Source organism: Euwallacea similis, chromosome 17, assembly GCF_039881205.1.
Source record: "Euwallacea similis isolate ESF13 chromosome 17, ESF131.1, whole genome shotgun sequence".
Classification (NCBI taxonomy): domain Eukaryota; kingdom Metazoa; phylum Arthropoda; class Insecta; order Coleoptera; family Curculionidae; genus Euwallacea; species Euwallacea similis.
In genome coordinates this window covers 2,218,595-2,235,562 of record NC_089625.1, presented here as the reverse complement: position 1 = coordinate 2,235,562, position 16,968 = coordinate 2,218,595, and the positions used below count along the sequence as shown (strand labels likewise).

The 16,968-nt window shown below is 36.3% G+C and overlaps 6 protein-coding genes across 17 annotated transcripts in view; 3 read left to right on the top strand and 3 right to left on the bottom strand.

The window, feature by feature from the left end:
- Positions 1-5,850, top strand: part of shaker (Potassium voltage-gated channel protein Shaker) — a 69,697-nt gene extending 63,847 nt beyond the window's left edge. For all 8 annotated transcript variants that reach the window (XM_066398291.1, XM_066398290.1, XM_066398288.1 and 5 more), the window contains one exon: positions 645-5,850. The gene's annotated coding sequence lies outside the window, so the exon portion shown is untranslated. The remainder of the gene's footprint in view (positions 1-644) is intronic.
- The window catches only part of LOC136414351 (translation machinery-associated protein 16 homolog), a 37,006-nt gene extending 27,117 nt beyond the window's left edge, over positions 1-9,889 (top strand). Inside the window, exons 1-5 of one of the 2 annotated variants that reach the window (XM_066398327.1) lie at positions 8,928-9,033; positions 9,095-9,171; positions 9,237-9,385; positions 9,437-9,577; positions 9,630-9,889. In XM_066398327.1, coding sequence (XP_066254424.1) covers positions 9,031-9,033; positions 9,095-9,171; positions 9,237-9,385; positions 9,437-9,577; positions 9,630-9,772 — 513 coding nt within the window. In that variant the 5' untranslated portion in view covers positions 8,928-9,030 and the 3' untranslated portion in view covers positions 9,773-9,889. Of the gene's footprint in view, positions 1-8,927; positions 9,034-9,094; positions 9,172-9,236; positions 9,386-9,436; positions 9,578-9,629 lie in introns of those variants that run through there. The other variant, XM_066398329.1, reaches the window with a different exon arrangement.
- LOC136414337 (endoplasmic reticulum lectin 1) lies at positions 6,674-8,613 on the bottom strand. Of its 2 annotated transcripts, XM_066398306.1 has the most exons (6): positions 7,859-8,613; positions 7,581-7,807; positions 7,483-7,506; positions 7,285-7,426; positions 7,031-7,227; positions 6,674-6,980 (listed from the first exon to the last, which is right to left on the bottom strand). In XM_066398306.1, exons 1-6 carry the CDS (start codon positions 8,466-8,468, stop codon positions 6,729-6,731), a joined length of 1,452 nt encoding a protein of 483 aa, XP_066254403.1. In that variant the 5' UTR covers positions 8,469-8,613; the 3' UTR covers positions 6,674-6,728. The 2 variants fall into 2 exon arrangements, with proteins under 2 accessions (XP_066254403.1, XP_066254404.1); XM_066398307.1 differs by lacking the exon at positions 7,483-7,506 and having other exon boundaries at positions 7,859-8,612.
- On the bottom strand, positions 9,751-12,161 carry LOC136414346 (dual specificity protein phosphatase 14-like). Of its 3 annotated transcripts, none has more exons than XM_066398321.1 (3): positions 11,865-12,161; positions 11,316-11,592; positions 9,751-10,242 (listed from the first exon to the last, which is right to left on the bottom strand). In XM_066398321.1, exons 1-3 carry the CDS (start codon positions 11,960-11,962, stop codon positions 9,895-9,897), a joined length of 723 nt encoding a protein of 240 aa, XP_066254418.1. In that variant the 5' UTR covers positions 11,963-12,161; the 3' UTR covers positions 9,751-9,894. The 3 variants fall into 3 exon arrangements, with proteins under 3 accessions (XP_066254418.1, XP_066254420.1, XP_066254419.1); XM_066398323.1 differs by lacking the exon at positions 11,865-12,161 and adding an exon at positions 11,644-11,858; XM_066398322.1 differs by lacking the exon at positions 11,865-12,161 and adding an exon at positions 11,655-11,858.
- Positions 12,162-13,053: 892 nt separating this feature from the next.
- On the top strand, positions 13,054-15,157 carry LOC136414342 (ribonuclease H2 subunit B). Its single transcript, XM_066398317.1, has 5 exons — positions 13,054-13,320; positions 13,488-13,718; positions 13,769-13,908; positions 13,961-14,276; positions 14,323-15,157. Exons 1-5 carry the CDS (start codon positions 13,236-13,238, stop codon positions 14,505-14,507), a joined length of 957 nt encoding a protein of 318 aa, XP_066254414.1. The 5' UTR covers positions 13,054-13,235; the 3' UTR covers positions 14,508-15,157.
- Positions 14,884-15,930, bottom strand: bonsai (28S ribosomal protein S15, mitochondrial). The gene is made up of 3 exons (XM_066398319.1): positions 15,647-15,930; positions 15,149-15,592; positions 14,884-15,098 (listed from the first exon to the last, which is right to left on the bottom strand). The coding sequence occupies exons 1-3, from the start codon at positions 15,835-15,837 to the stop codon at positions 14,918-14,920; spliced, it is 816 nt and encodes a 271-aa protein (XP_066254416.1). The 5' UTR covers positions 15,838-15,930; the 3' UTR covers positions 14,884-14,917.
- Positions 15,931-16,968: the final 1,038 nt, after the last annotated feature.

Here is a 16,968-nt window from a genome sequence, read left to right as displayed (position 1 = left end):
CATATTGTCTACTGGGTAGATTTACAGCGGTCGGTCTTCCAGTTCTGGCGGAGACGCATCATCATGAACTATAAAAATAATAGTGTAAATGTAGTCGACTGTCCGTTTAACTTTTTGACAATATGGTGAATGCACTTTATATTCACGTTCACATCGGACACCCTTTTCGCTATATTACTTTTTTATACAACTTTATCACATTGCTCACTAAGTAAATTTACACTTATTAATAGCGTTATCACGGAACTGTGACTTCATAGAGTGTAAAAATTACGGTGTAAATGTTGTTAATTTTATTATTATACAGGAGAAAAATAATACTGTCACAGTCGTTTATATAGCTAAACCGAAATGTTTGTGTAAGTTAGAACTACATACAAGATTTCACCCCCTATCTCACCCCAAATTTTATTTACAATTCAGTAGCATATGTCAAACAAATCATCGAAAGGGGCAACTTTTCGTTTCAGCGATTTCTAAACACAATAGATACATTGAAATAACCACCCTGTATAGCTCACATTATTGCGAGCATGCTGTAGCTATTTTTATGTTACATTTTCCAAAATGTTTAACCAATCCTGAATGACTTTTCTTCCTCAAGTTTGACTATTATTACAAAGTATTAACTCTGCTTTATTTAGTGATGGATGCTCTGCGTCCCCACCATCACCACCAACCTTCAAACCCCCTGACGGGTTGGCGAATCCAACTCAAGCCCCGTCGCTTCGAAGGCGACACCGAGAGCCGCCCTTCCACCGACCCCCCAAGCCGAACGGCGATTCCTTCAAGTGGAGCGCAGCGACGAAGTAGCCAAACCATCGACACCGCCCATCGTCGGGGTAGTGCGCATAGTTCTAGTGTAATAATAATAATGTTAATAACGGTTACGGTGCGCCTGAGGACACCCAGTGACGCGAACATACTGCTACATCAAATTTGTGACGTGCTTAGGACTATAATAAGGTCGAGGTACTGTTATTATGGTGTGGTGCTGTGCTGAGTGACGTATAATCGACGAAATGAGTGATAGGAACTGATGTTCAAGAAAGCGAGCAAATTCATTTTGAGTCAGGGTGGGGTGAGGATGGTGACCAAGGGCAGGTTGGAGCACATATTGCTTAATATACAGGGTGGGCCAGTTGTATGTAAATATTTGAGCAAAATTGCTCATATAAATAGATATTTATAGTTGGGTCGCCTTTCAGAAATACCCAGTATATTGCTCTCTAGAATCTACACGATGATATTTTACAAATTGTTGTGTAAATCTACAGGGTGGTAAATTTTCGGGGGTCAGAATCCCTTCTACCTTAAAAATATAAAACAATTTAAATCTTTGACACCTTGTATCTGGGTAACTAAGCTATTGCCGCACTATATTTTCATAATTTTTTGCTCCCAATTTTGTATATTTACATCCAGGACACCCTGTATACGATCACCAATGAATAATAAGTTATCAAAATGCAACCAATTATACATGAATTCTACAGTTAAATATCACCTACCAATATTTATCAGCTACGGATTTCATGTTGCAAATATCAGAAAAGTCACTGCAGAAATTACATTGTTAGTTCCAACTTTTGCTGCTGTGAAGTATTGCAGATTACCGAATAAATGAATAAATGAATGAAAGGTGAGAGGTACAAAAGTGCCTTTACCATGTATTATAGGTCACAGTTACAATAGTCCCGTCAATATGATGAAACCAACGAGTCTATTGGAGGAGTATCACTCCTTCCCAAGTATTGTGTTATGGTAGATATAAAGGCTACTAGTCATTTCACCAGCACGTGTCTAGATATTTCATCTTATTCGACACATTCCCTGTAGTTGGGATTTTTGGCAATGCTTATCAGATGTTTATGTCGTCGGCCACAATCCTGATGGTTTTGATTTCAAGTCGAAAGAGGAGCCTCGCCCGATTTGATAAGAAAAATATAATATTTCCCTTTCGTTTTCTAAGAAACATTAAAAAATTTTTCTATACCGTTTATGAAGTATGGAATATATTCCACAACAAAATTTGTTTTAACGGAGACCTACCCATTACAATTTTTGATTGTTTTATTGATTTTATTTTTATTACAGTGGGATCCTTAACTACCCATCCGAGTTTCGTAGAGTTGTAAATTTGGAAATCCTTATAAATCTCTAAAAAATGTGTATTCCAAAAAAAAACTTTTATAAGAAAGTTATAGGGCATGTCTCAGTTTTTTAACTTGAATTAGGACACACTCCGTCTGTGTATGTTCTAGTTGTCGGTTCTCGGCACTAATGGGAGAACATTTTTAGCAAAGAGTGAAAAATGGTTTTAGGAAATCTTTTTTTTTCTTAGGGGTGAAGTCCTTGCAGTTTGTGAATACGTCACACTAGTCGAAAGAGCCATGTGATCTGTCCGATAACATGTGTCCACTTCCTGATGCCAAATGTATTGAAATAAATCAGTCTGCAGACTTTATCAGCAGTAAAGAAATAGTTCAAATACGTTTTACTTCTAAACCTTTCATTCTGAGTTTGCGACGTTTTACTGCATTTCTTCCAACTGAATTTATAACATGTTTTTTTTTCGGTCTTAAAATGAATAAAACGAATTTAGTCTTATTTTTTCTGTTATCAGATCGCATGACCTTTGTTTTTATTTCCGACATGTTGCAAAGTTATAGGGTGCGCCCACTTTGCGTATCTCGCTTTCTACATCACAAAAAAACCTTTCTTTTTTTATTTCGACGAAGTCCTCGAATAGGTTCTCCCTGAGTTCGATTTTTTGTTTCTAGTTTTTACGCACCTTCCAGTCTTCCTCGCTATTGCACTTTCGCTTCTTCTATTTATGTGCATTTTTACCAAAAGATGCATCATCAATCAAACTTTCTGGCGTGGAAGCTTCCGGCTTATAATCTTCCTCATCGATATTATCTGCCATTGCTGATACATTCTCTGTTGAGATTTCATTAGTTGTGATTTTGAGTATTATCTGCAGTTAAGGTTTGATATTCATGAAATATTAGAGGAGAGTTTTGATTCTCGATGCCCTTTGTGATTGAATGAGTTGGGAATGCACTAAGATGAAATTCGGTTTAAAAAAAAATTCGGAGGAAGATTTTGAGTTTCGACGTTTTCTTCAGTTTGATGAGCCGTAGTAGCCGGTGTTCAAATTATAGTTGAAGCTGTGACGTCAGAGACTAGACTTCGATTGACCAGACTTGATACTGATCTCGCCTTCCCGGGAGCGGGAAATCGAAAATACTATAAATGTGGGGGAACTTGTTGATGTTTGGAAATAAAACCTTCGATGAAGAGCGTCACGAAGCGTAAACAAATCGAGTAACAAATCATAACCCCAGATGGCATTACGTTCGCTATCGTGCCGGTCTTACGACACGAAATCGGACATCAACGTTTCCAGTGGATAACTCTCTAACTTTCCGATTACTGTATAATTGGTTGCATATTTGATATAAGTGATACGTCACAATTTTCCCATTGGTTTACATAATCATAGTTTTGACGTCACTCTGACGTACTTCAACGCAATTGCCTAATAAATCAAACAGGCCAATGATATTTACATGTATTCTGTTCAGTGAGGTCAGCGATTATGACCAATAGTAGGTGTTTACGGCGTCAACTGTGATATGTGTCGCGCATTTATTTAACTCACTATTTTAGCTTTTTTGCTGCCTGTAAAATTCTTAAGAAATCTAGAAAAACAGCTCAAAAAACAGACCGTATTGTCTTTGGTCACCGTCCCCAAAACCGTCCTCGGCTTCGTTTTTTAAGGGTGAGATATCCTGCCAAAAAATATTATTACATAAATAGAAAATACCTTAAAGTAAGTTTAAATGAGGTTAAAAAATAATAATTCGTCGTAATGTTAAAATTAACTGAGTCGAAGCCAATACCAAAAATTTTAAAGTGCGTCGCCGAGCGCCATTTTGTCGCAACATCAAAAGGAAGTCACAGTGTTAAAAAAACTTACCAGTTAGCTCAGATTAGCAGCAAATAAGATTTAGTTAGAGACTCAATATTACTTCAATCAACACTATCTCTCTCCCTCTCTCTCTTTCTCTCTCTCTCTCTCTCTTCCATTAAGCGCGGCTAATGAACGACCAACTTTATATCTAACTATTGCTTAGAAGCGTGTAAACTTAAACCTCCCCTTAGGTAGCACTAGAATTTTTGAAATTTTTAGCGACTTTTAAACTATTGTTAAGATAGATACTATCTAGCCAAAGGTCGTCCTGGTCGCCGCAACTGCGCATATGTGACTTTCCGTTCGACTGCGTGTAGAGTAGCGCTCGACGACGCACAGAAACCGACGCTGTGTAGTGCTCATTCACACCAATTAAATAATAAAGCGCCAGAAGCCCGGCCAATAGGACGAACGTGCAGTCGTGTTGGCGTGACTTTGCGGTCGATTTAAAAAATATGAGAAAAATAATGTAATTAGTTCCGGCACTGTTTTAAGTGCTTGTATTTTTGGGCTGTGTGAAGCTTATTTACCTAGGGTTGGATTAGCTTTTAGCCCTTGTTACATATCCACCCGCGTAGAGGGGCAGACCGGGCGCGATGGGCTCTCATTACAACCTCGATCCGACCCTGCGTTTTAGTATAGCCACATATCGCAAATTTTACTTTTCATATCGTAGTAGGGACTCAACTAAATTAAAAACATTTCACATCTCAATGATTATTATTGAATATGAAATTTATTTCGCAATTGCTATAAGTGGCAACATAGCAACGTTCTTTTGTCAAACACACACGGCTAACATACGTAAGTGCAACAGAGATGCCAAGATATGACCCATGGCATTTGTAAAATCCAATGTTGCCAAGTTTTAATGCAATTCTCAAGAATCGCAAGAAAATGAACCAATTTCAACAATTGAGGTGTTAACTGTAGTTGATCATATCATTTAATAAATTGTTATATTTTGATGTTGATTAAATGAGTTATTAAAGAGAAAAATTGTTCTAGGATTGTTTTCCATTTTACCATGGAATGATTTTGCAGGGTTGAATCCGGTCGTCGAGAGCCCTCGCAAACAATAGCGAGAATATTACGGATTAAATTACACGGAAATCGCTGTAATCATGTAATTGTGTAGATAATCAAAATAATCAAAAACAACCCGAACAATAAATCTGGTTTCGTTTTACGTATATAAGAAAATGGAAAACTGTACGATTGTTTGTGGAACGTTCGTGTTAATATTACGAAATGATGTTTACTTTTCTTTTGATTTTTGTCGAAGTTGAATTAGGATGCAAAATTCAAAACTTTTAAGGAGTTGGAGCAGGGAAATCGACTTGAAAATAAGTCGGACGTATAGGCAGGGTAGTAATTAAAATATGTGTTCAAATGGCATGAAAACTTCTCCAAAATTGGTTCTCTTTGGCTTTCTTCTGTTCGTTGTGGGCGGCCGAACATGAATTTATGAATGCGAATTAAAACTGTTTTTCCGGAGATCAATAAAAGTACAATCAGTTGCTTCCATCGGAGGGCCTAAAACTTGTCATTATTTATGCATACAGTATGAAAAGACGAATTGTGAATGCATGAAAAAATTAAAGAAGGTTTTGTAATTTATTGCTCACATTTTGCACGTCACTTTAAGTTAAATTAAATGAACGTGGCACAAATTCGTGTTCGACCGCGTCGCGCCTTGCGTCTGTCCGCGTGCCCGCTGCCGTCGGACGGCGCCATTATTATTACTACGATCGTCATTCAATTTCTTTACGTTACGTATTAATTATTGTGAATCAGTATGGATCTAGTCATGTTTGTTACAATTTAAAATATTTTATAAATGTTGATTAATATACGACATTCCTATTTCACGTGTTTCGAGTAGATATATTTGTTTCAACCTGCCCCCTCTTTCACGATTAACAGGTACATTCGTGCTTGTTGCACTAGTGGAAATTTTGCTGAAAAGAACTCAAGAAAAAAGTGTCTGATGTCTTAGGTTTAGCCTTACTACGCCTACAAGATTATAAGGTAAAACGACCACTAAGAGATTTTAACTAGTGGATCAACATCAAGGTACATGCAAAATATAAATTAAAGTAACACCAGAGTCGCAAATTTCAGCTAAAAAGCTAAACATATAAAAATTCCACAACAAGCATCAGCCTTTTTTCCCACCAAAAATCTTTTTCTTTCAATAGAAGATTTATTTTCTGCGAGAAATAAAAGTGTAGAAAAAAGAACGGATGACAAAAAGTTTAGAAAAAAAAAGCGAAGATAAACTATAGAGAAAAGTGTAGTAGTGTCTAAAAATCTAAATCCAAGACACTGGGCTTCGTATAAGGGACTTGTGTTTAATTAATTTAAAACTATCGAAAACCATTATTTAGGTCTGAGACCGTACGATTGATACTAAGTATACATAAATTGCTCCTATTGATCAAATCAAACTTTAACTAACACGAACCAACAAAAATTCTGTTTAGATGTTCCAAACCTACTAGATATCGAACGTCTATCAGGAATCAGGATCAGAATTGTTGAATTCAACTAATTCAGTCAAATCTATCAAACTGTGCTTCATATGGTAATAATTTAGAATAGGAAGAATAGAAACAAACAAAATTGCTTACTGGCAAAATTACTAGGAGTTTGAAAACCGGGTTTTACTTTTTTATCTAGGAGACAATCAAGTTTTCAATTTACATTTATTTATTTAACAGAAAAATCACAAAAACTTATTCTACAATCAAAGCGTAAACGAGGGATATTCGGTATCTGATTCCGATTCATCAAAATCGAGGGGAACCTGAACTAAGCCGTTATCATCCACTTTATCTAGAATCTGGCATATTAGAGGTGACTCAACGCCCAGAATATATTCACAATACTTCGGCTCTAGAAGGTAGAGAGATACGCTTGATGGGTTCGCCGCATTCTCTAAACATTTCAGCTTCACCTCTGTTTGACGAGGCTGACCAGTTTTGTCGCACACGCTACCCTAAAACTGTCGTTTTATTGCTGTTTTTATTAATTTCTTTAAACCTGAACCTCAGAATAGAAATGAGATATCTGTTTCCGCGCTTCCACAGGTTTGGGCCGCTTGTGGGGATGCTCCTTAATCCAGTCCAAATGCTTCTGTTTATTGAACACTCCCAAGTTGATTGCAGTCCGGGATCCGTCCCGTTCAATGTGGAACTGTTCCACGGATTTACCATAACAAAATTCAAATTTCCACCATCCAGTACCTGAAAAGAGTTTTTTATTTTACAACTCAGCAAAAAAATCAAAGTTGTCTAAACTACCTCCATAAAGGCAATGTTTTCCTTGCAAGAACTCTTTAACAGGACTGGTGTCCCCCACTTTACCATTCACAAATGTGGGCGATTTTTTGTTTTCAGTTCCTCCAGTCACAGCATCCTCAGATTTGAATTGAATCAACTCCACCTTTACATCAGTTATAAATGATAATCACATACAACTATCAAATTCTTTTAATATACCTTATATCCATCACTTTGTTGATTCTTTTTTAGTATTGAAAAACAAATTATTTAAGAAATAGTTTTGCCCATTTTATTAAACACTTAAATTTACTTACCTTAAGTCTATCAAATTCAGCATTTTTTCTCAATTTAGCACTTTCCAACTTTAACTTCCTTAAACTGTATGGCTCATCAGAGGCTCCCTCCATTGGAACGCAATTAATCTTTAGATCGTCAGTGTCCTTTGGCTTGTATTTTGGATGGGAACATAATAGTGGAGTTAAAATTATGATTTCATATGAGCAGGTTGAAGTCTCTTTCAAGAGATAAACCTCATGTTTACCTTTAAATAGACCTGGGTAAAACATTGTACAATTAAATTAGTAAACAATACCATGAATAAAGCACACATAGACCACTTTAGTGGTACGGGGCTTATTGTAGTTTAAATCACAGGCAGTGCCATTATCCATGGTCAACTCAAAATACGGCAGATTAACATTGTCAATCTTTTTAGTGTTTATCACCACATTTTCCTTCAAGTCATCTCTCTCAAGTCTGGATTTCTCAAGCAGTCGCTCAAAATGCTTTTCATCCCATTTTCCTAAAAGGTACTCTTGCAGCTTGACTTTCTTGCCTTCCCTTTCTTCATGGTATTGTCTTATGTATTTTCCATGGCACACTTGATAAGTCCAATAGCTTTCGAGGCGGTAAGAGCAGGTACCTTGAGTGAACAACGGCGATATCAATTCTAGTGGGCTTGGACCTAAATAGGGCTCTAGAGGGCTCTCTTCTTTTTTAATGATATTTGGCAGGAAGCATTGGTATTTCTCATTCAGGGAGGACGTAACGAGCATACTTTCTGAATAGTCATCACTCTCTACCAGGCCTAAATCCCCAGGGAAGTTTAAATCGAATAGAACCGAGTCATCGAAGCCTTCAACGTCATGTTCCGTACATAATATGAGAGAAAATATGTAAAACAGGGATGTTTTAGGATCCATAGTGATTATACTCGTTATCACTTGAACGTATCACATTTAAAACACATTTTCAATAACTTATCAGGAACAACATATTTTATTATAAGTACAAATTAAAAGTAGTTAAGATTCATGGTTTTAGGAGGTGACATGTTGTGATACGTAATATTTGACGTTTGAAACGTTAAGCACAGCTGATTGCGACGTTGCGCCACGAAACTGATTTTTAAAGTAGCAGTGCAACTGTTAATTAGGCCCAGGAATTAATTTACTATTTTAAGATTTAAAAACCCATAATTAGTGTTTCGCTCTCTCAGCTATATTTAATTAATAAGTTTTTCGTGCACATGTAAAATACGCGAGTTTAGATAAAAATGCAAATAAGCAACGTCACTATATTAATCTTGCTGACGTTTTTCATCCCAGCCTTCATTTTCCAATCATCTTGGTTTTGTCTATTTAAGATGCTTTGACTCTTTCTTCTCTACTTTTAGGTTATATTTTTTTATAGGTTATATTTTGTTCTGATAAAACTTTCTAATTCAGTTTTTAAACTAATTGAAATAAATATTTACCAATTAAAATGGTAATAAACATACAATTCAATATTACTAATTCTCATTTTATTCTACTTTGACGTGTTTCAGCCAAAACTAAAGCAACTAGAGCAATGCAAACACCCGAACAGCAGGAAAACCAAGGCATTGGCCAAATCCATGAAACGGTATATTAACTTTTCGTACAGATATAAAATTAAATTTATCGTATAAAAGTCATTACTTTCACAAGGCAATCAATGAAGGAAAAAATCAAGACAGCTACTTATATCAAACAGAACATATTAGGTGAAAAACTACTATGGTTTCGAGACCACTTGGACCCCAACTTATCCTGCCTAACACCGGCCACAGTGGCGGAGCTCATACAGGAATATTTAGGTAAATTGATGATTATAAAGCATAGGTGGATTGTATGGTGGCTAATCTTAGGGCGATTTAATGATGAATTGGAGCAAATTCAATTAAAGCATTCAGTGGGGCAGAGAAAGAACCGGCAACACGCCAACAGGGAGGATGTGATAAATATGACTTTAAAACGCGAGAAAGAGGAATTTCAAACTTGCGGTATCGGTAAGTATAGTTCAATTTCAAGATTTTGGTGTTTCAAAATTAATGTTCTTAGAAATGCCAGATTTATTAAATCAAAGCCAGTTGGCTATGTTGAAAAATTGGAATGGGGAGCTTCGATTTTTGCAGAATTTTAAGTTAAGGAGGTTCAGTGTTTCAAACTTACAGCAAATTGATACGGGCAATAAAAATAGATAATATATTATTTTTTATTAATCAATAAGAAAATAAAGTTCCATTTGGTCCCATAGAGAGTAAAGTTTTCGTTACATAAAAAATAATTACAATGTTATTAAATAAATAATTAGAATGTTATGCCTTTAAATATTTTTCAAGCGACAATTGTTTCGAGAATTATTCCTAAATTTCCCCTTAGGCCTCCGTACTACCCTGTATTGACTATCGTACACATCAGGAATGCTCATTTGCACAAACTCGTTGAACACCATTTGAACAGTACTCTTAATGAACATGCTCTTCTCATACTTTATGAGTTGCTTGAAGAAGCCGCAATTGGGTTTTATACGGGGACGGCGCGCTTTCACGTAATTGTAGGCCTCCAGCAGCGAAATTCTTCGGTGTTTCATCAAATAGGCGATGCAAAAGGTGGCCGAACGGCTAATTCCTGCTAGGCAGTGGATCAACGTGCGTCCACCCGAGGCGGCAACCTGATGAGAAATATTACGTAGAGTTGTTAAAATCTGGCATTGAACTGTGAGCGGAATTTCGAAAAAATGCGTTAAAAATAGCAATCATTAATAGGCCTGTGGAATTCGAATATCAGCATTTTGAAGTCTTAATGACGGCGAGACGAAACTGTAACTTAATTTGATCAAACTCAAGGCTGAAATTATTTTTTGGTTTGTTGTTCGTGTGTCACATCGAGTTTAAAGTTTATTTTCAAGCCTTTAAACAAATGGGTTGAGACCGTGAATAATAAGTTCGTATTTTTAGGAGGAAAATCACTTTATTGGCAGCCTTTGGGTTTGTAGCAGGTGTTTGACTGTAGGTACTTTTAATCCTGAGTGAGGAGATAATTGAAAAAGGTTTTTTTTACCTGTTTAAAGCATCAAAATCAATTATTCGGAGTCGAACATATTCTGGAATCGCGAAAATAACAAACTGAAGTCCCCAACTTGTGATATATCGCGGATATTGAGAACGCTGGCACATTTTCTTCGTTGACAAGATTTTGGCGAAATAGATTGTGTGAGATTGTATCTTTGTTCGGATGAAATTTCTTTGATTTTCCAGCTCCGCTGTATTGTGCATTTGGTGTAATTAATGCGCTTTTAGCGCACTCACAAAGCCTCATATGGCTATTTATAGCGAGCAAATCAAACAAACACGATTAATGAGTTTACATTTCGAAATATACATTTGCACAGCTCAGTAAATGATCATTCTACCATATGGAAGGATTATTTTTTGTCTGTGACATTGGTCTTTACGAATTCATTGCGTTAAAGAAGCTAGATAAAATTATGATTAACCAGACGCCTACATTTGAGGACGGCTTCTGTTGCCACAAACAACCGGATTTCTCCGCATATTTTCATTCTCAGAGTTTTTTTTCATAGTTTCTAGTTAACGCGTCTTCAAAAATTCGAAATTTTGGTTATAATTGACCAAAATATCCAAATCAAAGTTGGCCCCCTCAAACCGGCTTCCAAACGTCTCCACAGTGCCGAGTGGTTCCCTTCTTCTGTGCAATAGAAGTCTGAATTCCCCTGGTACTCACCTGCTCAATAACATCTGCCACTTCATCGAAATACTGGCTTATATTGGAGTCCGAAGAATCCAGCACGTTTACTCTGTGAAACAGGGTGACTTCCTCGCTGAGGGGCACTAGGGGCAGCTCGGGGGCTGCGCTGATCACGCAAGTGATCCCCACGGCGTCGATTATTCCGGAATTTACGAAAGCTGCAGAAGTCAAGATCAGGTGGTCAGTCAAAACTGATATGTGGCTCTTCCGAAGGGCCATCTCGAGAGTCGGATTCAGGTCGAGGCGCATTAGTCTAGAAATTGTTGATTAAACTGTTTTTTTTTTTAATAGAAAAATAAAATACCGCGTGCGTACGTCATGAATATTTACAAAGCGGGCGCCAAGTGACGCCTCTATTTTCCGCTCATCAATGATTCCCGCGGCGGACTTTCGGCGAAAGATTATTATTAAACTGTTCGGTGTGCAACAAAATCATTAATCACAGCAGTGTTTAATGCGGCACTTCATTAATAATAATCGAATTGTCTACTGACCGTCGCAACAAAAGGTACCAGCAACACTTACCCTTGATCGTAAGCTGCCTCGGCGACGCCGTCGCTCTTATCCAATATGTCTGCGGGCATCCTCGCTTTAGAGACATCAAAGTTCTGGACCATCTCCATGTCTCCTTACAGTAATGTAAAAGTAAAAAATGCGAGAGAAGAGCAGGCCCGAATGGAGCGAGCGCCGACAAACGACTGAGTCACGGAATTTCGCATTTACCTGGCTATTTTCCGATGAGGCACTCGTCGTGGATTCCTTCGGGATATTCGTGTAAACAAAATATTTCGGCCGCATTCCGTACAGTGTTTGCAACCGGATCGTTTAAGTGTGGGAATATTTTGGGAAACGCGGGAGCACATGTGCGTTCACCGGCATTTGGAACGGAATTTGTTCTTGTTCCGTTCTTATTATTGTGAAACCTTCTTCTGTTAATTTTAGGACGCAGAAATGGGCCAATTTTAAGAGTTAAAACCGTCTTTTGAAGGAGGACTGCAGTGCGTTTCTCGTGTACCACCTTGTGGGCAGTCGTTGACCATGGCTACAGAATGCGTAATTAGCGTCGCTTTTTCATTTTTAGAGCTTGAATACGTCGCTACAGAACACCTGAGGCGGCTACAATTTGTGCTTTCGTGTAGGTAGTGAGTGTAAAAAAAATTAGTTTTTGCGTCATTAGTATGCGCGGGTTGTTCCTCAATATTAGTAAAAACCGCCGAAATGTATCCTTCAACGATTATCCCCTGTAGAAGCCTCAATAATAGCTTCTATACTAGATGTTTCTGCAAACCCCAAAATTTTCCACAATTTTTAAAATAAAAATTTGGATTTTTCATCATGTGCGAGATGTATTACGACTTCCGGTTGAGCAGGAATTAACCATAACTTCAGGGTTTTATTAATCGTGAGATTTCAGATATTTTTACATATTCGAAAAGAGCATAAATTTCCTTTAGCATGATGCATCACAAGTCGATGTTTCAATTCAAAATGATGCGCGGCACGAGGGTTTCTCTAAAATGGTGCTGCGCTATATTTATTTACGATGCCAGCTACCGTGGCGTTATCTATTAAGCAGTAGCTTTAAGTCCTTAACTTCCACATTTCGCCTTCGACGTAACAGTTTTGCTAAATCACAGACATACGTCTTTCCAAGTCGCCACAGTTCATGTTATTGTTAAACAAGGAGAGATTTACTAGAATGCGTGCATTATGAAACAAGAAACAAATGACGTTTATTCAGTGTTTTCGTTTTGTTTGATATAATATAACCTCAAATGTTTTTCATTATTTTCACGCGAAGTTTCTATTTATTCGTATTTAAATTCCTATAATGTAACAACAATATAGTGAATATTGAGGAATTTCTATTAGAATTACCTACTGAATTGTAACAATATGCCCCGCGTGAAGTCTTCCCCCAAAAAATGCATTAAAACCAATTTGCAGCAGTCGGAAAACACCTGGGTGTTTCTACTCAAAGGTAAGCCTGTAATTATTCAAATAAATACATTGAAAGCCCTGTAATATTGCATTAATTCCCTGTATTTTCTTCCTTCTCTATGCTTTGCAGGTTGACCCTCAGGGAGTGTCTCATATTCCTTATATTTACATGTTTTGAATACTAAATTGACAAATTCATTTTAATAGGTGAAGCCCTTGAATTATCAGAACAATACACAGGCACAGGTACTCCTGACATAGTCACCTTAAGACACCCAAACACAGGAGAATCTGCAGTTTTCTTATTCTCTCCAGCAAACAATTCTGTTCAAGAGGTTTTAACCTTTAATGAAGCCAAGAGGTCTTGGTTCATAGATGAAACTGTAAAGAGTGACGGCAAGTTGCACTTGTCAACCCCTATTGACCCCATCTTCTTAGGTGATAAGCTTTTAATATTTGTGAAGAAATAGCATTTTTTTTGTTTATAGTTTTACCCTATTTAAGGAAATATTGCACTACTTATGCTCAACCACTAGATCAATTATTAAGAGATGAAGAGTTTCCTGAAACTGAGAGATTGTTAAAATCCAGCGGATTGAATTATTTAAATATGATTGCTGATAAAAAGGTGAACAATTATATTAGAGTTTTTTTTTCAATATAGGGATTTATTAATATAGGGGGATGAGGATCTGAATGCGTTCAAATACAATGAGGATAAAACCCTAAATTGGCTAAAAAGAAAGACAGAACGGGTGGCAGAAATTTTAAAGCAAAAAAACATTCATGTGGGAACATCAGGGGTAGTATCGAGTAATTTTATCAAATCCGCCAAGTCTGAGACTGTTGATCATGAGGCTTATTTACGCTACGCCCATGGCATTGTCTCAGAATATCTCATGGATGACTTGAGTCTCAAATTGTTGAAATTTTTGGGCCTTCCCGAACATGAAGCTGCACCACAGAGCTTAAAGAGGAAGAGCACAAGCACAACAGGTAAGTTTGGTAGTCTTTTTTTGTAAGCACTGAGAAATTTTCTTAGGACAAGAACAAAAGAAGTTGAAACTAGAAGAGGATACTACTAAGGGGCCAAGCAGCAGTATTTTAGACTTGACTAAGCCAGAGGTTAAATCTGTTAAACCACCCAGTTTAACTGCCAAAGATAAAGCCAGGGCTAAGGCGGCCAGCAGCAGCAAAACTATTAGTTCATTTTTTAAGAAAAGTTAATAGTTTTGTTTGTTGTTTGGTCATAAGAAAGTGCGATATTATTCGATAGTTTATCTGTTAAGACTGACGATGTATCTTGAGGTTTAAATATTTAGTTCTGTGCATTAGAAACTAGATCTTTTGATGCTTTTATTTTTAAGTGTTATAAATGTAATAGGAAATTAGCCATTGTTCTTGTATATTTATCATTACAGTAGTGGATTAGAGAGGTGAGAACTAAGTGTTATAATGTTAAGAGGCCTCAGTCATTAATTGTTGTCCAACATTAGAAAATGTCCCTTTTTTTGTATTTGTGTCCTTAGAAATGTTGCAATTTTGTGGTAACAACATTTTGTTTTAAATCTCAAGTCCTTTTTATTTCAAAGAAAACTAATCAAAAAGTATTAAATCAACTTCTTTATTATTAATAATCAATATTCCTCCACCACCACTCTTTTCTGTCTCAGCTCTTCCAGTTGCTTCTTAACAACATCAATTTCCTCCTGACTCACATTGACCTCAACTCCACACTCCCTTTGTTCATCTCGGATAAATTCCAAACTGCGGATTTTTTCTTCCAAGAAAGCTGGCTGTTCATTTTCATATTGCAATCTAAGCCATCATTATTTTATGAAAAAGCTAATTTACCTTTAATTATATACCTTAAAGAATTCAGCCTCTCTTTCTTGATATTCTCACAATATTTATCTGTAAGTTTCCTCAAAGACTCCTTTCTGGTAATCCACTTAAATTCATTAGGTGGTGGTTTGTAAACCAAATTCAGCTCCTCTAAAATCCATTCAAACTTCTTATAATCCCATCTCCTCAGGTATTTTAAGTGCTTTTTCCTCTTATCAATCAATTCTTTCAGATTGACTTTTACATATTTATTTCTGGGGAAGCGCTCCATTAGCTGCTGCCAAGCACGAATTTGACCCGTCCATCGAGCCAATTTCACTTCAATAGATGTGTTATCATATTCATGTCTCTTGACTTTGTTTATACTCTCGTGCAAGTAGACCTTTTGAGACTGTTTGTTTGAGTTGAATTCCAGGGTGAATAAACGTTTCACATAGTCATTTGCAGTTTCTAATTCTTTGGAATTTCTGCAAGTGTAGGTGTGGCTAGAAGTGAAAGGTGATAAGGAAGGTAGGTTTTACCTGAATTCTAGTAGATATTGGTTTTTATCTATGGGTGGTTTGGGGGACAAATCACCGGATTTTTCAGGTTTGAAGCATGGAATTTTTTCGGGGCGCACCCACTTGATTTTCAGGTCAGATTTGAATGCATAAGACCTTACAATGAGACCTATTAATTGCGGTTGAGCTTGAAAGGAAAATATTTTGTTCATATTTATAAAAACTATTTTTGAATTAATTAAAAATATACTGATTAGGTTTTAGAGGTTAGGATCACAAAGTTATGGATGCAAAATGGGGACTGCTGAAAAACAATAAAGCACACATTTTTTTATTCTATTTTATTGATGTTTGCCCCTGTTCAATTTTAATTTTAAAAAAATTCTTAATCCAGGACAAGACTGATTTAAAATTCAAAAAGCAATTAAAAGTTAAAAAGCGTAAATACTATAAGACAAAAAAGGATGAATGTACTACACTAGTGCGAGTTACATACCTCCCAAATTTTTTCTTTCATGGCTTTTGTGTAATGACTTTTACAGAATGGCATTTAGCTTGTCTGGAGGACAAATATAACGTAAAGTTCTATGCATTTATTGGAAATACAAATTTCTCATTGCCGTTATGTATCTTTATTAAGAGTTTATTGCATTTTTATGTAAAAGAAAATCTCATAGAAATATGCTTAGAAAAAGCAGGACACATTTGAGGTATGTAAGAGGGCGAATTTTTAAATAATACCATGATCAAGAATATAAGTAGATGGACCAGGAAATAACTTGATTTCGTGTCATAGATAGTTATTTGATATGGTATGTACAATATATTTTAGGAAATGATCCACTGCTATACTTATTCCATCCTTATTAATAATATTCCAAGTCCACTAGTCTAACAGAATTCACGCAATGCAAAAATATCATTCACTCAATTACTGATATTTACAATCCAACAAATCAGAGATATAAGTTTCCAGACCTACATTCTTTAACAACAGACAGCTACTTATCTGCTAGTAAATCATCCTAAGCTGTTAAATGCAGATATGAGGTACATCAGCAAACTGATGGTCTAATTGCGATTGCAGTTCATAATAACTTTTGCATGTTTAGGGCCCAAATTCAGTTATTTATTTGAATTGTGTATTTTGTGAAGCAGGTCATTAAGGACTAATGAAATAAAAGTTTCTTAAAAATAGGTTATAACTATTTATTAAAGCAATATGAATGAAACACAGATATAATAACAACAGTTTAATAGGCCTTTTAATATATCTAACTAAAATATGTGGGCACAGTTTCTATTATGGATCCCTAATGTTAAAGAATGTCTTACTTCATTTC

Bases quoted from the DNA above. Each gene is read 5' to 3' on its own strand.
- LOC136414337 (XM_066398306.1), bottom strand. From the start codon at position 8,468: ATGGATCCTAAAACATCCCTGTTTTACATATTTTCTCTCATATTATGT. The intron at 7,808-7,858 runs GTATTGTTTACT...GTCTATTTAAAG, and splicing joins CTATGTGTGCTTTATTCATG to GTAAACATGAGGTTTATCTC. The intron at 7,507-7,580 runs GTAAGTAAATTT...ATACTAAAAAAG, and splicing joins CTGAATTTGATAGACTTAAG to AATCAACAAAGTGATGGATA.
- LOC136414346 (XM_066398321.1), bottom strand. From the start codon at position 11,962: ATGGAGATGGTCCAGAACTTTGATGTCTCTAAAGCGAGGATGCCCGCA. The intron at 11,593-11,864 runs GTAAGTGTTGCT...AACAATTTCTAG, and splicing joins GAGGCAGCTTACGATCAAGG to ACTAATGCGCCTCGACCTGA. The intron at 10,243-11,315 runs GTGAGTACCAGG...ATTTCTCATCAG, and splicing joins TGGCAGATGTTATTGAGCAG to GTTGCCGCCTCGGGTGGACG.
- LOC136414342 (XM_066398317.1), top strand. From the start codon at position 13,236: ATGCCCCGCGTGAAGTCTTCCCCCAAAAAATGCATTAAAACCAATTTG. The intron at 13,719-13,768 runs GTGATAAGCTTT...TTTTGTTTATAG, and splicing joins TATTGACCCCATCTTCTTAG to TTTTACCCTATTTAAGGAAA. The intron at 14,277-14,322 runs GTAAGTTTGGTA...AAATTTTCTTAG, and splicing joins GAAGAGCACAAGCACAACAG to GACAAGAACAAAAGAAGTTG.
- bonsai (XM_066398319.1), bottom strand. From the start codon at position 15,837: ATGAACAAAATATTTTCCTTTCAAGCTCAACCGCAATTAATAGGTCTC. The intron at 15,593-15,646 runs GTAAAACCTACC...CTACACTTGCAG, and splicing joins CAATATCTACTAGAATTCAG to AAATTCCAAAGAATTAGAAA. The intron at 15,099-15,148 runs GTATATAATTAA...ATGATGGCTTAG, and splicing joins GAGAGGCTGAATTCTTTAAG to ATTGCAATATGAAAATGAAC.